Source organism: Neolamprologus multifasciatus, chromosome 15, assembly GCF_963576455.1.
Source record: "Neolamprologus multifasciatus chromosome 15, fNeoMul1.2, whole genome shotgun sequence".
In the NCBI taxonomy this organism is placed as follows: Eukaryota; Metazoa; Chordata; class Actinopteri; order Cichliformes; family Cichlidae; genus Neolamprologus; species Neolamprologus multifasciatus.
The window spans coordinates 7,584,275-7,602,471 of NC_140453.1; the positions used below are offsets into that span (position 1 = coordinate 7,584,275).

The window sequence follows — 18,197 nt, forward strand, 5'->3', positions numbered from 1 at the left end:
AAGCAGGTGTTTCGAGTGTGAATGGCTGCTAAGGTGCAGAAATAAGGTAAAAGAAAAAAAAAAAATTGCGCTTCTTAAATGTAAGCATCTGTTTCTATATTTTCTTTGATGCACTATGCAGGATTAGTTTAAAAGAAAGAAAATGTGTGTGCAGGTGGTGCAAAGGTGACCAAACAACCTTTCATTTGCTGCATCCTGCACCCCTATCCTACACCTACATCCACATTTTCTCCCTTAATTAATTCACTTTAAAAAAAATGAATGTAAAGATGCCTTTGCATTTATTTCAGCGAAGCGTAATCTGTATGTATGCGTGCATCACTGCAGAAACTTCGGCTGCCGTGTCGTCTCTGCAGTAAACAGCCATGTTAGGCATAGTGTCACACACGATTTGTGTTTTCCAGTCAGGAGTGTGCCTTGTGTGCTACCCGCCAATTTAACTTGCTCCTAATTATGCACTTAAAGACGTAATTAGGCCTGCTTGTTCGAGTGCTGCACACAGAGACATGACAGTAGGCCACATCTGTGGAGAGGGAAGGGTTCACCCGTGGTCAGGCAAATATGCAAACACAGATGCATTTTAGTGAACATACGCTAACGTAACATACAATAGAAAGTGAGAATATTTGCCCCCTTCCTGATTTTTTTTTAAATTTAATTTTAAATGTATTTATTTTTGCATTTATGTCACGCGAACCTTCCCAGGAGTGGCCAACCTTCCAAAACTACTCCAAAAGCGCATCGGTGACTCATCCAGGAGGTCACAAAAGAGCCCAGAACAACATCTAAAGAACTGCAAGCCTCACCTGCCTCAGTTAAATTTAGTGTTCATGACTGGGCAAATATGGCATCTATTGGAGAGGTCCAAGACAAAACCCACTGCTGACCAAAAACACCACATTGTCATCTCACAGGATAACTTGTTGTAATTGATGGAACCATGAATTTTTCTCTCTACCAGAAAATCCTGAAGGGGAATGTCCGGCCATCAGTTCATGCCCTGAAGCTCAAGTCACTCGAGTTATGCTGCAGGAAAACGATCCAAAGCACACCAGCGAGTCCACCTCAGAATGGCTCAAAATAAAAAAACTGTTTTGGAGTTGCCTTAAATCTGATTGAGATGCTCTAGTATCTCCTTAAACAGGCTGTTCATGCTTGAAAAACCTACACTGTGGCTGAATTAAAACAATTCCGCAATGTGAAAGACTCACTGTCAGTTTTCACAAAAGCTTGATTGCAGTTCTTGTTGCCAAGGGTGGCACAACCAGTTATCAGGTTTAAGAGGCAATTACTTTTTCCACACAGGTTTTGGATAGCTTTTTCCCTTAATAAATGAAATCATTATTTAAGAACTGCATCTTGTATTTACTCGGGTTATCTTTGCCTAATATTTGGTTTATGATCTGAAACATGTTAACTGTATATGTCAACAAATCTGGTTTATCTGCTGTGGGTTTAGGTGGCATAAAAAGCTCATCATGCTCATCTCAATTTCAATAAAATCCACATTTATAAGTACACAGACCATTCATGACTTTCACAAGGCTTACACATAATGTTTGTCAGCAAATAACCTAAACACATAATTGTGAAGCACAATCAAGACGTTAAAACATCAAATGTGCCAAAAATTCCCACTCAGCAATTATTAGCATCTTTCTCATGTTCGTTATATTTAGAGCCTTGGTCTACTAGCAGCATTTTTAAAGAAATGCATGCACATGTTTATTTAATTAATCTTTTTGCTTTATTTTTTTAAACATGAAGTAATTATAGTCTTGTTCGGGGGGTGTTGGGAGGCTAAAACATTCCACAGATCTAAAAGAAACTGAAATAATTAAAAGCTACCTCTTTGACTTTACACAAAGTCAAATCTAAAAATATTGACTGAAGCAGATTTGAGTACTTAGCTCTTTTAGGCACAATATCTAACAATATCTAGCAAACCGCTTCAGTCAGCATGCCCTTACATATGCTGAGGTGTACTTTATACTTCTGACATCTTGCTTAGTGTTCCCTCCTCCTCCGTTCCTTCTTTCTGAATGACACTCTCTCTACAAAAAAGGGAGAACTTACCACCTTTAAAATAAACAAAAAAAGTTAATAAATGTGATCAAAATAAAGATACAACACCATGGGAAATCAGACACAACTGCACAGACGCACCTAATCATTACCTCAACAAGCATGGTGGGGCTCCGAGGCACCGAGCTACAAGAAGAATGAAGCACCAGCCTTCGTCTGAACCTTGGGATATAAGCAGTGTGTGTGTGTGTGTGTGTGTGTGTGTGTGTAGCAGCCCTCGCTCTCTAGCTGGCTGCTGCTTAAGAATCCAGTCACATCTCTTGCTAGCAGGCAGGCAGTAAGGCGCTTTCACGCTCACAGGTTTGCTTTGGTTGGGTCTAATACCCTTTCTCTCGCTCTGTATGTGTGTGTGTGTGTGTGTGTGTGTGTGTGTGTGTATGCACGTGAGCATATGCCTAAATCCGACTGCATGTGTGTCTTATACCCACCACTTCTTTGTTTCTTTACTTTGTGTTAACGTGCGACAGTTGTGTGCTCAAGTTTATGACGTGTGTGTGTGTGTGTGTGTGTTGGCTCTCGGCGGCACTGATAAACCCACTTAGACTCTCCCCTGATCTGTTCGCTTTGGGCTGGCAGCCCCCTGCCTTGGTTGAAACACACACACACATACACACTCACACACACACACACTCACACACTCGGAGCCCTCTGCTTTAGTTGCTAGCTGATCTGTGACAGCCTGCCACTCAAACGCAGCTCCGTTGAGACACTGCACAAAGGAGTAGAGGAGGCTGAGAGAGGAGGGAGGAAGGGGAAGAGGGAAAGGAGGTGGTGTTGGTGGTGGTGGTGGCTGTGGTATTGGGGTGTGAGAGGGGGGTATCAGTGTCTTTCTTCCGGGTGCCTGCTAGCTCCCGCTCTCTGGCTGTCTTCCTTATCTCCCTGCTCCTCACTCTCCTCCAACTGACTGGCTTTGGCAGCTGCTCCTCACTCCCCAACACATCTCCCCTTTCCTGCGCCTCTATTCCCCTCTCTTACTCCCCCCCCCTTTTTTTTTCCTATTTCTTCCTGTCTTTATTTTCCTACCTGACCAAATGTCAGTTCATCTCGCTCTCATTTGCCTTTTCAAGACAGGAGGACTTAGTGGAAGATGAAAGAGAATGGGAGAGAGAGGCAGGGCGCATCATAGAGACAACCTGCGAAGGCATTTGGCAATGAAAAAAAAGGGTAGTGTATGAAACAGGAAAACATGGCTTGTTGAGGGAATGCACTGAACTGACCAAAAGACAAACAGAAGCAATGAAGGGCAAAAGCAAAGTGGAGGAGCAGGTAAAAAGCTGTGCTTGTAAATGCACATTTTCGTGTGTGTCCTGGTTGTGTTACTGGAATGAAGCGAACATACAGTAATAATGAAGCCAGCAGCTTCCAGTGTTTGAAAATCCACCAAATACAAAAACAGTATAGTGTCCAACCTGGACAAATGAATTAAACACTATCTACACATCTATATTTAAGGCATATATTTGTGATTCTGTGTATATGTATTAAAGCCTTTTAGCATTAATAATAAATCACATTACTAAGCAAAGTGCTTGTAATAAATTATCACTGTCTCTGGATGCAGTTACATGCACATGTTCTCCCTGCTAATTGGAGATTTCAGATCGACTGCTTTTAGCAGTATTTTTAACACGCGCTGCTTGTTTACATCTGTAAACACACTTAAAGGTATTGGAACAGAGAGACAGGTTCCTACAGGTGATAAATAAGAGATGCATTTGTCTTCCTTAGTTGGTATCTTATCTGTCTGACACTGATCAGCAGCCAAAAGATGGCTATCGTTTTGTCTGTTCAGAGCAGTAGCTGCTAGAGTTTGTAGACTATTTATTAAGTAAATGGAAGAGAAACACTTCAGCCAATTTTGGAAAGGTCACAAGCATATCTCGGCTACTATCAGACCAGAGGAGCAGGGTACCACCTTTGGAAACATCTCACTCCCAGAGACTGTTTATATCTTGTAGCGTAACTGTTGAATAAAAATTATATAATATGATGCTTACGTTCCTGCAGCATCTTTTCTTGTCACCAATGTCTCTAACGTAGCTGTGATGTCTTTGTTGTTATTCTTATATTGACTGACAGGCACCACAAGACACAAATGAAATTTCCAAAAGGTCAAAAAATACCGCTACAGTACCCCACACATTTACATGAACACAGAGAACACTCAGAGATGAAGCAGCAGGTCAGATCGTTCAGATGATAGGATATTTCTTGTGAGTGGTTTACAAAAAGCTTTGCTTCACTCCTCTCCACTAGAATTCCACCTGTTCCTCTGGCTGAGATGTTTATATAGAGTGGATAATAGAGCGCTTTAGTTCTTTGTGCAAAATCGTATAATTAATGAGAGTACTGATGAGTTCTTCGAGTTTTTTCTCGCTTCTTTCATTGAATAAAAGTATATCACCTACCTGACAAACCATCCTAACAGCCCCCTGAGGCTAAAGTATGTGGCATTTCTCTCGTGAGTTGGTGGAGACCAAAACAGAGCGATACATGAATGATGAAAGCTGATAAACATTCGTATTCGTGCAGCTACGGCCCATTTAGAATTAACAGCAAACCTAACAGTCATGACCTGTGACCAGTGTTGGTCAAGTTACTTGAAAAAAGTAATCAGTAACTAATTACTGATTACTTCCCCAAAAAAGTAATCCTGTTACTTTACTGATTACTTATTTTCAAAAGTAATTAATTACTTAGTTACTTAGTTACTTTTTAAAAACACAATTTACAACCTGAATAGGTAATAAAGCGATAGATCTTTCAGCCCAATTCTACTTTTTATATGTAATCCATCATACAAAATGTAATCAAATGGAAAAGTCTCCTTTTTTAAAACTTGTTTTATTAGTTTTAATCTTTTAACTTTATGCATCAAGCAAAAATTAAATTATATGCAACATTCACTGACTTGAAGAAATTAGTTTAACATTTAAACCTATTTTCTGCACATTCCAGCACATAAAATAAAATATTTTGTTGTGTTTACACTCACTCTTTCAAATAGATGCAAGTAAAACACAGCAGAAAATAAATAAAGTCAAAGACTAGCGGTCCTGTTGCTCTATTTTCACCTGTAAAGCAGGAGTGGCGTAGGCGGAGGTTTATCCTGGTGCAGATGTGCCGCAGCAGTCAGTGGAAGAATCCACGAGTTTCTCTGTGAATTTCCCATTATGCCGTAGCGCACTCGGTGCTTGCTCGGAAGTTTAGAGGTTTTTTTCGCTGTAAAAATAAGTTTTTCTTCCCACGCACAACGGACACTAATGTTTTTGTCACTTTTTATGGAATCAGACTTAAAGTAAGGTCAGTACTTCCACGCTTTAAACGCTGCACTCTCATACTCTCTCCCGCACTCGATATATTATCCATTGTTGATCTGCACACAGCTGTTGTCACGAACGTCGCACTCGCTTATGTCACTGCCATGAGACATTCTCACAAAAAAAATCACGGTTTTAGTAACGCAGTAACGCAGCGTTCCTACGGGAAAGTAACGGTAATCGAATTTCGAATCGAACCGTTTTTGCAATAGTAATCCCTTACTTTACTCGTTACTTGAAAAAAGTAATCGGATTACAGTAACGCGTTACTGCTCATCTCTGCCTGTGACTGTGGGATGAAGCTGGAACGCTTGCAGAAGGATCCACACAGGACAAAATGAAAACTAGAAGTGCTCCAGCTGATCAGCGTGGGTTCCTCTGTGACTTTAGTTTTGTTATAATGAATAAATCCAAAGCGAAGCGTCCGCTTTGTGACGAACGTGATAATATGTGTGTCTGGCCCCGGCAAATCAGGTACAGTGCATCTTTAAAGGACTGAAAAAAAAGAGGAAAAAATCAATTTTCTCGTCAGCGTGTGGCTGCGAAAGCAACGCTACAGCAGCTTCTGCCACTGCATTTCATTAAGGTGAAGACTGTGTGAAAGTGAGAAAACAGTGTGTGACAAAACAACTGAGATAATGGAAGCTTCTATATACGAGGCAGGCCAGAGGGAGAGAGATAAAGAAAGATGCAGCGGGACAGAGTCGGGGAGGGGGAGGACAAATAGAAATAGAAAAAAAACGGGGCAGTGATCCCCAACGAGCTGGGATGGATGACAGGAACAAAGTTGGCTGTAGGTGGAGTAAAGAGACAAAAGATGGAGTTTTGCCGTGAAAGAGAAAGAGCGTGCTCAGCAATATGGATCCATAGCCCTGGGTTAGAGAAGACGGAGGGAACTCTTCATCAGCACCTCGACTGCCGCCAATATCGCTGAGTCATCATCGTCCTCTTTTGCTCATCTGCAGGATTCAAAAAAGAAAGAGAAAGCCTCCCCAACCATCACCTTGATTATTTCATGTCAGCCGTGTCACTGTCAGTATCATCACGTGCATCATTCACTATGAGAGAAAATCCAAACACTCACTTTTTAAAACCACTTTCAGATTGAATCAGAAATTGTTGGTGGAGTTCACCCCTTTAACTGTTCTTCCGAAAGCCTAGTGGGAGACGCCTGGAGCTATTGGGCATCTTTCCCAGCGCCAGCCTCGCACCTGCTCCTGGCAAAAACAGAATAACTATGCAAAACTCTTTTTCCACTCTTGCAGACTCCCTCTCCTTCCTTGTTTCTTCTCTCCCTCTTTCAGTTTTTAATTAAACAGAAGCAGAGGGCTGCGAAAACCTGCTACTAATTACACAGCCGCTGCCTCCCTCTCTCTCACTGTTTCTCTTCCTCTCTGCCTCTCTCCCACTCGCTTCTGTTTGCTCCTTTCCTCTCCATTCCCTTCACTTTTCTACCTCACTCTGAGCCGTGCTGGAGCTCCGCCAACAGCCTGTGGAATCACTTACCAGCTACCACGACGGGAGTGGAGGGGGGGGGGGGGGTGGCAAGAGAAGGTACGCTTGTCGGCGTGCGCGCACAAAAATCCGAGACATCGCACGTGTGCACGCGCGCGCTAAGATGCAGACGAGCCCATTCACAAGTCAAAATGTGCAAAAAGCATGCTTGCAGACACACACACGGGTCACACTCAACACATCTGAAGGTTCTTACCCATTTAGCAGCTTTGCTTTCTCCACTGTAACTGTGTGTGTGTGTGTGTGTGTCTGTTTGTTTGTGTGCGTGTGTGAGTGTGTGTGGCAGGCAAGAGGGTGATCAGCTCCCTAATGAGAGAGAACACTAATCATATTTCACACTGACACAAACACAATCACAACATCTGTATCTAATGCGGTCCGCCCTCTTATTCCTCCCCCACTCTCCTCCACTGAGCTTCCCTCCCCATCTCCTCCCCTCATCATCTTCACCTCAATCCCCCCACCCCCCGCCGGCTTCCCCCTTCCTCAGTTTCACTTTCTTTTCTCCCATCCTCATCCTCTCTCACCCCCCCCCCCCCCACCTCCTTCTGAAGTAATCAAGCAGGGATGCAGACTGACACCTCTCCCTCTCTCTTGCCTTTGCTTCATACCTTTCTCTGTCTCCATTCATCAAACTGCATACCTCCTTCTTTCTCCCTTCCGCCTTAATACAGAGCTCCCTTATTCAAACTTGCACTTTGAAGGGGTGGTTATCCAATCCATCATATAGATCATAACGTACACACACACACACACACTTGCCATGCATCTTGCAGGGGAGCATGTGAGTTAAGAGAAAGAGCAAAAGATTAAATGAGTGTAATGGGAGCAAACAATGGCAGAGATAGCATAAAGACAAGTATAGCGTCACATCCACAGAGGAAACACGCGGTAATGGCTGTCGGACAGAGGAGGGAGTGATAAAACGGGAGTGGTAGCTTGATGATAAGGGGAAGAGGGAGCAGATAGAGAGATAGCAGCTTTAGCTAAAGTAGCTGGACAGCAGGAGTGGGCGGGACACAGAAGCCCCCCTCTCTGCTGCAATCAAGCCTCTGTCACCATCTGGACGCCATTTTAAAACCATCAGCTCTGGCTCCCCATGTAAACAAGGGCGCGACCCCTAACATGCTCCCCTCCCTAAATGGGCTCTGTCTGGCATCTGCAGACCCCAAAATGGCTGACTTTGTAGGGTGAGAATTGGAGCCAGAATGGCAGACTGATGGTCATATGGTGGAAGGCGTGTTTTTCATTTGTGAGGCATTTCTGACTGCGCGCAAACGACGTAAAGTTGCTCAAAATATGTTTGTTATATTGCTAAACTGATAGCGCTGCAGGAGAGGTCTGATTCAAGATAAGGAAGCAGGTTCGGGATTATCAGGATAGCATGTCAGAACCAAGTGTCTCTCTATTCCCATGAACCGTACAGTAATTAACCTAGCATCATGCAAAAGTGGAAAATTACCAGTTGATTTGTATGCAGCGTTGATTTAAAAGGTAGTCACTAAAGGTAGTCCCTCCATTTAGTCAATATAACAGGTAAAATCATTTATTATTTCATTATTATTTGACATCGACTTTCTCAGTTAGTTAATAAACAGAAGGGAAAAAAAGAGGTGACACCTGACGGCTTCAAATAACCAGTTTTATCAAGCCACACTTAAAAATCTAATGTCTAATCATAACGGACCGGGAAGAGCAACAAATATTCATTTTGAGAAATCAAAACTGATAATTAAATTAATAGGTCTGTGCTTTTTTCTAATCTCAACTGACTAATCATGTAAAATGTTCTCTAAATACTATACTGTATATATATATATATATATATATATATATATTAGCAAATGTTACCATTAAATGACTCTAAAGTACTACATTTGCCAACATTAAACTTGTGTTTAAAGATTTTACTGTAATGTGCTGTAGTAAATAATAGGGGCGTTCGTGGCTCAAGAGTTGGCAGTTCATCTTGTAATCGGAAGGTTGCCGGTTCGAGCCCCGGCTCCGACAGTCTCGGTCGTTGTGTCCTTGTGCAAGACGCTTCACAAGGACACAACCTACTGGTGGTGGTCAGTGGGCCCAGTGGCGCCAGTGTCCGGCAGCCTCGCCTCTGTCAGTGCGCCCCAGGGCAGCTGTGGCTACAATGTAGCTTGCCATCACCAATGGGTGAATGTCTGAATGTACTGTAAAGCTCTTTGAGGTCCATAGGGACTAAGTAAAGCGCTATACAAATATAGGCCATTTTTACCATTTACAGTTAAATACAGTCATCTATTGTGTTGTCATTGTGATATTATTTTAGTATTCCTTCAGTAATCTCCAGAAGCAGTTTACTAGTGTAAGATGTATAACCACGCTTGCTCTTTTAGGTACCCTGAATCACTTTCTTGTCTTTCTTGAACTAAGACAAGACATCAGTCTTTGTCATAACTGCCCTGCTCCTCACTCGGCACTGTTATGGGAGCGCTGCTGTATTCAGCACTTTAGCAAACAGCCGGAAGATGAATCACTACAGAAGTCTTGGTCGTGAAGGTGCATTGATGGCTGAAGCTTAATATTGGAAATCACACATCACACGTCCACAACATGTGAGTCTAAGGCTAAACACAAGGCAAGTGAAATAAACATCACAATGCCATTTAATTAATGCTTTCAGCTTCAACAGCTTTTACATGCCAATCAGCCACCGCCTTAAATAAGAAAAAAAAAGTACTGTGGAGCAGCTTGGTTGTAATATTTGTTCCTTAAAGACACAATCACGGGTAGTCCAGTGCTGTATCACTCCTCTGGGAGAAAAACAAAATGTTTTTAAAATAGTTTTAACAAACCACCAAGAGAGCCGCGTTTTTCTCAAAAACAAATGTTAGCTATTGTGGCTGTCCCGCCAACAGGTTGACTTTATTTGGCATTTAGATTAATGCAAACAAACATGTAAACAAGCATTATGAATGGCAGATTATCAAGAATTATGATGCGCTTACATGGGTGTGGGACGTAGATAGAGAGATAGAGTCTGTGACAGTGAAAAACAGAGGGAGCATGTCAGGGGGATGTGTGTATTCCTGTGGGAGGCTGTGTGCATGCGTGTTTCCTGTGTGTGTGTGTGTGTGTGTGTGTGTGTATGTGAGAACATGAGTGTTTGCGTGCCTCAGAGAGAGAAACAGTTGAAGATCTGATGCAAAGTTCAGATGCATGCACACACACACATGTGCACGCGCACACACACAGAAACATATCACAGGCAGCATAGTGATAATGACATGGAAATGATATGGTAATGATATGGTAATCTAGCAACATTATTCTGCCCACCAGAGACTAGGAGGGAGAAGAACCTGCCACACACACACACACACACGCACACACACACACACACGCACACACACACACACACACACACACACACACACACACACACTGACAGAGAGAGCAAGCAGAGATCTATGCACTGACATGGCAAAGGAGAGTAAGACCAGTGTGGGGGAAGGTGTGTAACGTTAAAGTGTTAACGGTGAAAGGAAGGGTCTTTGGTTTGATTTCTTTATCATTACTTTGTTGATTACACAAGACTTTAAGTGTCTAATCTTTTTAATAAACTTCAAATTGAAAATCTGTGGTGTTCTGCAGAAAAGAAGTCCGACGAGCATTTTGACAAAAAAAATTCAATTCAAACTCCCGGTTGACTTATTAGTGATTGATTTAGACCTTTTATTCTGATTACCCCTGATGACAAATCCAAAAGCTCAAGCTGCTGTTAAAAAAGCACATGAGATGGAGCTGGGAGTTTTGGAATTAACTTTTTTGCTGAGCTGCAAAGGTTAAGAATAAACTATCATGCTAGAAACTTTTAATAATTACACACACACACACACAGTTACATAGACACACATACAGGCAGACAGAGAGTTATGTGAGAGAGCATAATGCAAATGTAATGTAATAGGGGGAAACAGACCTAAAAGCATCAACATAAAGAAGATGGCCATAAAGCACTAATAGATTATTTATTAGACAGGATGCGAGTATCCAGAATGAATACAACACCGCCACCCTCTGGAAAGACCTATCCACTACAATATTTCCAATGAAGAGTATATGCAATATACTGACTGTAAAAATAAAAAATAAAAAGAAATAACTGTAACTCCGAAGCCAGGCCAACCAGTATGTTTATGTATATGTATTAAGATAGGGTTGTCAAATTATAAAACAAATCTGACTGAATATCAAAATATTCAGGTGTATTGACTCTGATAAGATAAGATAAAATAACCTTTATTAGTCCCACACGTGGGAAATTTGTTTTGTCACAGCAGGAAGTGGACAGTGCAAAGTTATATAGCAAAAATTAGAATACAATAAGAATAATATACTGTACACAACTGTACAGAATAGAATAGAATAGAATAAAATACTATATACAGTAGAATAAAATAGAATAAAATATAGAAAAATAGAATACAAATGCTATATACAAGTGAGTAAAAATACAACTTTGTCAGAAAAGAGTATTGCACTTAGTCTTATTGCACATGTGTGGGTTTGTGTGTGTTTGATCAGCTGCAAAAGTCTTTGTTGTGGAGTCTGACAGCAGTGGGGAGGAAAGACCTGCAAAATCGCTCTGTCCCACATCGTGGGTGCCGCAGCCTTCCACTGAAGGAGCTGCTCAGTGCTGTCAGTCTCCTGCATGGGGTAGGAGATGTTGTCCAACAGAGATGAAAGCTTAGCCACCATTCTCCTGTCACTCACCACCTCACTGGGTCCAGAGGGCGTCCTAGAACAGAGCTGGCCCTGAAAGGAAAGAAGATTAATATTATAGTAATTTGGTGACAACTCTTTCAGACATACTATAGTTATTTAATCTCAAATAGTTATTTTATAAGCACTCTTTCAAAATACTTATCACAGACTATATAATATTTGAGCTATTTGTGTAAAAGTGATTAATTATGTCACTTGAGCCGAATGTAAACAAGATGCAGTGGAGATGAAAGTTTACCTAAAAACTCTAGTTTGAATCACATTGCTGGTTTCTTACAGAGCACTCAGCTGTATCTTGTTGTCTTCCTCTTTATTGTTTCTGTCTCAACTTCATCTGCTAATCACTAGGTGCTCTTCTACGCCAACATCACTGCTCCTTCTTTCCTTTCCTTTCTGCTTCTTGCTTCCTCCCTAGTTGTCAGTGTTTCCCTTGCTGCTCCTCTTTAAGTGGCTGTGATTGACAGGTGGGCTATATCCATGCAATATCACCCAGCGCACGTTCCTATTCCCTCCTGGAGCCTTCATCCGCCGGTCAAATTAACCTTTCGTGCCAACGGGAGGGGGCCCTGCGTGGGCCAATCAGCAGGTGATTAGGCCGGGGGTGGGAGGGGTTGGGGGTCACTGCGATGGGGCCATCGCAAGCCTGATTGGTTTCAATCAGCGACCAGCCGCAAGGACAGCTGGGAGCTGAGCCGCAGTGAGCGCTAATCAACGCGTCCCACAGTGAGGCATGAACAGTCACCGCGCACACATACACAAGCAGACCAAGATGTTGGTGTATACACACCGACAACACTTACCTCTCTGTGTGCACACATTCGCCCCGAGACAAGAAACACACACACAAATATACACAGTAAGACATGGGATGCAGAAATGAACAGTCAAGACCACAACAGATAAACAGAAAATCCCATAATGGAAAACTAGAGAAAATCGAGAGAGGGAGACAGGGAAAGAGGGGCATACTCAGAGCAGCCACAGAATCTCACAGTAAATTGAATGACTAATTGCATTGGATTCGTTAATTTGACCACTGGCACATCAGATAGGGGGCCCGTGACATTGGTTAGAAATGCTCTGTCCTACAAACCGCGACAAGAAATCTCATGTGATGTTTCAAATGTGGAACAATCCACATTCGCTCCGCTATGGCTGATGTCATGCCGATTCTTGTTCAAATATCATAAAGTACAACACTGACCAGTCACTGATCAGATTAAAAAGAAAATGTTGCAAAGAGCACCTTATTGCAACTCTTTGGTGGATCAGCTCAGGTTTGTTGTTTATGACAGTCTTTCTTTGGATGGTTTCATTGAGTCGAATGTCTGAGCTACAGAGGAGAACTACACTTACAGATGTTAGGTGCATTGGCCTCCAAGTCACCAGTAAAACATCGTTGAGATGTGGTTGAACAGAAGGTTCACATCAGCTGACAAGTCTGCAGCATCTGTATGACATTATTGTTGAATCTATGCCATGAAGACTGGAGGCAGTTCTCAAACCATAAGGGGGTCCAACCAAGTAAGAAGGTGTACCTTAAAAAGTGTCAAGTAAAACCTACACCCGGATTCAAACAGATAATTCCTACTTTATTCAAACTATGAAACAATGTACATGTATTATATAACTGGTTCACCTGTAACTGAGTTACTATTGGTTTTCAAAGTCTTATTGTGACCTGAATATAAGTAACAGGTAACAGAAAGTTATTCTATCATACATACATTAACTGGCCACTTTATAAGGGGAGTTGCTAGTTAAGACAAATATCTAATTCGCCAATCATATGGCACCAACTCTAGGCATTTAGGTATGAAGACATGGTCAAGTAATACAAAAAACAAACAAATGAGAAAACACCCACAAATATTTCTGAAAATGTAGCGTTTTTTTGTTTGTTTGGGTTTTATTTTTTTGTTTTAAATTTCAAATATTGTATAACAAGACAAAACAGCAAATGTGAATGTAATTTTTTTCACTCTTAATAACTGAAGCCTTTCATTGAAATACTAAATAAACAAACTGGTACTCTCTTTCTGGCCAGATACGTGGAAACACTTCTGCTATGATTTTGTTTGTAATTAACAAAATAAAAATGCAAACACAAATGTATGCATTAGTTTTTGACTACGAGTGAAAATTGTTTTCTTTACAAATAACTTAAAGAACTTATTTTAACATTCCACTCAACAACAAACAAATCCTCCCTAGAAAAAATTGCATTATATTTCTTCACATCAATATACTGGCCACAAGTAGGGGGAAGTGGGCCACAAGTTTGAGACCCCTGGTCTAGTACAACTAGACCAAGTATTAGCACTTTGCAGCTAATGAAGTGAGTTTAGTTCTTAGAGAGTCTCTTAACCTTCAGATGCATTTACAAAAATATAACAGAAGAAGACATGATCAAATTCAGTTAAAATGTGTAACAAATCTGTGATGGTAAATATTGAAAGTCATAATGTTGAAAGTCACCACCAATAAATATGAATTACACAAATGCAGAAAGATGCTTTCAATATTTCAGATGTTTTAGTTAAAAAAAGAAAAACATCCTTTTAAAAATTATCTTTTACTGTACTGTACTCTTTTCACCTTTAACCCCCGACTAGTCAATTATTATGTGAAAACTGGCCACTAAAAGGCCATCATCTAATTGAATGAATGTGGCTACACTGATTTAATAAATGTGTGAAGTCATCATGACATGATCATCATAACAACATGAAATCAACAGTAACTATGTTACCTCAGCTCCTAGCATGTTGATGTTCTGGAGTCGCACAAAGCTGGATTTAAGGAATAACTGTTTAAATTAAAGTTTTGAGAACATCTTTAATGCTATCTTGTCCAAATACATAACATGACGTCGTTGGGTTGGTTGCTGCTAATAGACTTACATTACTTAAGTTTAGCTAACTAGTGAACGAACCAGTGACTCAGTGAAAAATAAGGAAACTAAAAATAAAAAGCAGTGTAAAGGAGATCATTTTTGTACTGATCAGGCCTCCACAGTGAGTTGTTATGTTAAAAAAAAAGCCAAGGATATACTGTCCACTTTGTCCACTTTTACTCTCTGACAGTTAAGCAGTAAGTGGTTCCTCGTTGTTTGGCTACCTGCACTGAAACTGTAAAATCCACCTGTTAGCCATCATGTTAAGGCTTGTAAATCACTTTATAAATGAGGACAGTGTGCAGGAGAGCCTGTTTGAGTCCGATTTCCTGGTAGTTCAAGAGAACGACAAACTGGAGTCAGACACAGAGTATCCCTCCTTGGGCCAGGTGTACAAGCAGCAGAATCAATTGATGAGGCATTGTTACATATTATAATAATGGTCTCTTACACAAGGACATTCAAACAGTTTTACTACATGTGCATCACAAAACAAACATGACTCAATTTCTTACTGAAACATGGTCGGGAATCCTTGCAACAAAAAAAAGAAAAAGAAAAGAAAAAAGGAGTCTCTGAGGAAGAGATGCAGTTCGTTTTGGAGATCTTTTTTTTCTCTCACATCATCTCACTAAGTGGATTATTTCATATTAGAAGTCAGGAAAATCAAATGTAAGTGAAGAAGAAGGAATTTTTTTCCTATGGAGATGCTGATGGATGTTTTAAATTATAAAGTGTTTTAAAAACCTGAACATTATAGCTAACAGGTGGATTTTCTTTCTTTCTTTCTATTTCTTTTTTTTTTTTTTTAAATAAAACTGCCTGCTGCAGCCAGGGGCAGAACAAAAGTGATCCCCTTAGACTGTTTTTTAGTTTTAGTCTCCTTAATTTTCACGAAACTATTGGTTCTGTCACTAGTTAGCTAACATAAATTAATGTAAGTCTATTAGCTGCAACCAACCAACCAACCTGATGATGTCACATTCTGTACTAGCACAAGATGGCGATAAAGATGTTCAACAACTTGGTAAACAACTTTAAAGACTTAAAAATGCATAGACTCTAATATTTAGTCCCCTTTACACTCCAATTGTTTGAATACCTTTTTAACTATTGTGAATCATTTGATTAGTGATGGTGGCAAGCTATTGTATCTCTGTAGGGTCTTCTTAGTGGATTTCAGGTTGTTTTCAAGGACATTATTCCATGAGTTTGAGACTGGAAAGAGAGAGTTTGAGGAAACACAGGGCGGTGTGACTGAATTCCAGTTATTCTGTGACTCAACTGATGCAGATAAAGTAGGGTTTTCAACTCTGTTGGATGACAGCTCATCCTCACTGCCTTTGTGATTCATGGAATAATTCCTAATATTGCAACGGAACGCTTTCTCTGTGTTTGCTTCCTTCTTACACAGAATAATGTAGCACTTTGTGAAAAATTGACAAAACAAGATGCCGTAGCATGAGATGAGGATAACGATCATCTCCACTGCTGGAAGATATTTGCCTGTGACATTGACATAGACTGGGCCAAACATGATCCAGGAGATGAAGTAAATGAGCATTGCAAAAGTGATGAACTTTGCATCATTGTAACTGTCAGGCAACTTTCGTCCCTTAAAAGCAACACCAAAGCAGATGAGAGCCAAAAGGCCAATATAGACTAGCATGGCTCCAAATGCAGGAATTAGTTTCTCATTACAAAATATCAGTTTCATGTTGTCCTGTGTGATCTCTGAGTCAATGTATGGAGGACCGTGTAAAAGCCACATGGTAACAATAACCACTTGACCTGCCATGCAGACTGCAATAATGAGGTAAGGCTTGTAGAGCTTCTTCAGCACACTTTGAATGACCGGGTCAAACTCAAAGGCTAAGACGATCTTAAAGGACTTGACCATGATGCAGGAGACACACAAGGTAAAACTTAAGCCAAACACCACCTGCCGTGCTTGGCACTGAGAGCTATTGGGTTGACCACCAAATAATATAACACTAGTAAATGTGATCATAAGGGAGAGGAGAAGAATGATGCAGAGGGGGCCTACAGATGAGCGCACAACAGGGGTATTCCAGTGTGCAAGGAAGATGATCCCAACAACAATGGTAAGCACTGCTCCTAAAGAAGTAAAAGACAGCAGCACAATAAGATATACATCACCCCATTTCAGAAAATCAGTTTTTCTGGGTAAACACACTGAACTGGTGTTTTTGGAGTAATAGTTTTCTTTGCAAGGATGGCATGTCTCAGAATCTGGAAACAGAGGACAAAAGGTCATTAGAATATTTAACTTGGATTCAAATTCCTTGAGCTGTCAATGCAACAGACTGTGTAATATAAGCATTTCAAAACACTTGTTTTCATATTTTGCAGTTTGCAACACAAATGGAGTTTGGGTATTTTTTTGTAATACACACCGTTGGTGTTGGAATATTGGTTCTCAGCACAGGGTTCACACTGATAGCAGCAAGCAGGCTGGCCTGTAACTGAAGTCTTCCTGTAGCCAGGCCTACAGCTGTCTGTGCACCTGGAAGTCACATTTCCCTTAGAGAGGAAAGAATCACCATCATGGCCGTCAATTTTATTTACTGACCATATGAAATCATACCCCACCCCACCCCCACCCTTTTATTTTTAAATCAGTGTGGCATATACCATCTGTTCTTAGACACAAGGCTTTGCATGTTTTTACACACTAACATATACATAATCAACAGAAAAAGAGACTAAAGTCTCAATGATGGCAGTTTTTACCATGTGCAAACACTTAAGTTAGCATGTTAGCATATCAATATTTGCTATTTAGCCATAAACACAAATTATAATGGAACCCAGTACCAATGATAAAAGAATAGTGTAAAGAATAAAATAACTTGCCTGTGGAAGGTAAACACTTACTATGTGTCTCTGAAGAGCCTGTTGTGTTTCCTGTGAGGTGAAAGTCAGGTTCTGGTGTTCTATACTGTAATAGGCTAAAATGTTGTTCACATCTAGAGAATCTTGAGTTTGCTTCCACAGGATGATATCATATCCAGAGTTGAGGTCACCATGGTGATCAAATGAATAACTTTTTTCCTCCATGTGGAACGTTGCCTTCCGTAAGGCTCTTCGTAGCTGAAGTTTTGAGAACACAAATTAAAAATAATTTACCTGTAGCGGTTAGAAAAATTAACATTTATCGAGGATTGTGTTTCTGGCCACTTGTTCAATATCTAGTACAATACATATACACAAAAATATACAGTGGATAAAATAAGTATTGAACATGTAAACAGTTTACAAATTAAGGTGCTATTTACATGAAATTCTCACCAGATGTAACAACTCATCCAATCAACACGTGCAAAGAAATAAAATCTAGTGCTCTAATCGGGGGCTACAGTACTATAAAGTCATTACCACAAGATGCGACCTGATTATTCAAGAATGTGAATTCAGTTCTGGATTTAACATATATATAGAAAGACAGAAATATGGTCTCTCTTTCTGTTCCTGTTAGTACTCTTGCTTTGGCATTTTGGATCAACTAAAGACTTTTCAGGTAGTTTGTTTGGAAATCCTGCCTAGAAGCAATAAATGGATAAACTAGTTTTTCAGCTTCAGTCTGAAACAGGATATTT

The 18,197-nt window shown here is 40.6% G+C and overlaps 1 protein-coding gene across 1 annotated transcript; it reads right to left on the reverse strand.

Annotated features, from left to right (window-relative positions):
* Positions 1 to 13,818: 13,818 nt before the first annotated feature.
* Positions 13,819 to 16,936, reverse strand: LOC146501470 (G-protein coupled receptor family C group 6 member A-like). Its single transcript, XM_085134328.1, has one exon. It carries the CDS (start codon positions 16,853 to 16,855, stop codon positions 15,698 to 15,700), a length of 1,158 nt encoding a protein of 385 aa, XP_084990454.1. The 5' UTR covers positions 16,856 to 16,936; the 3' UTR covers positions 13,819 to 15,697.
* Between the last annotated feature and the right edge of the window lie 1,261 nt (positions 16,937 to 18,197).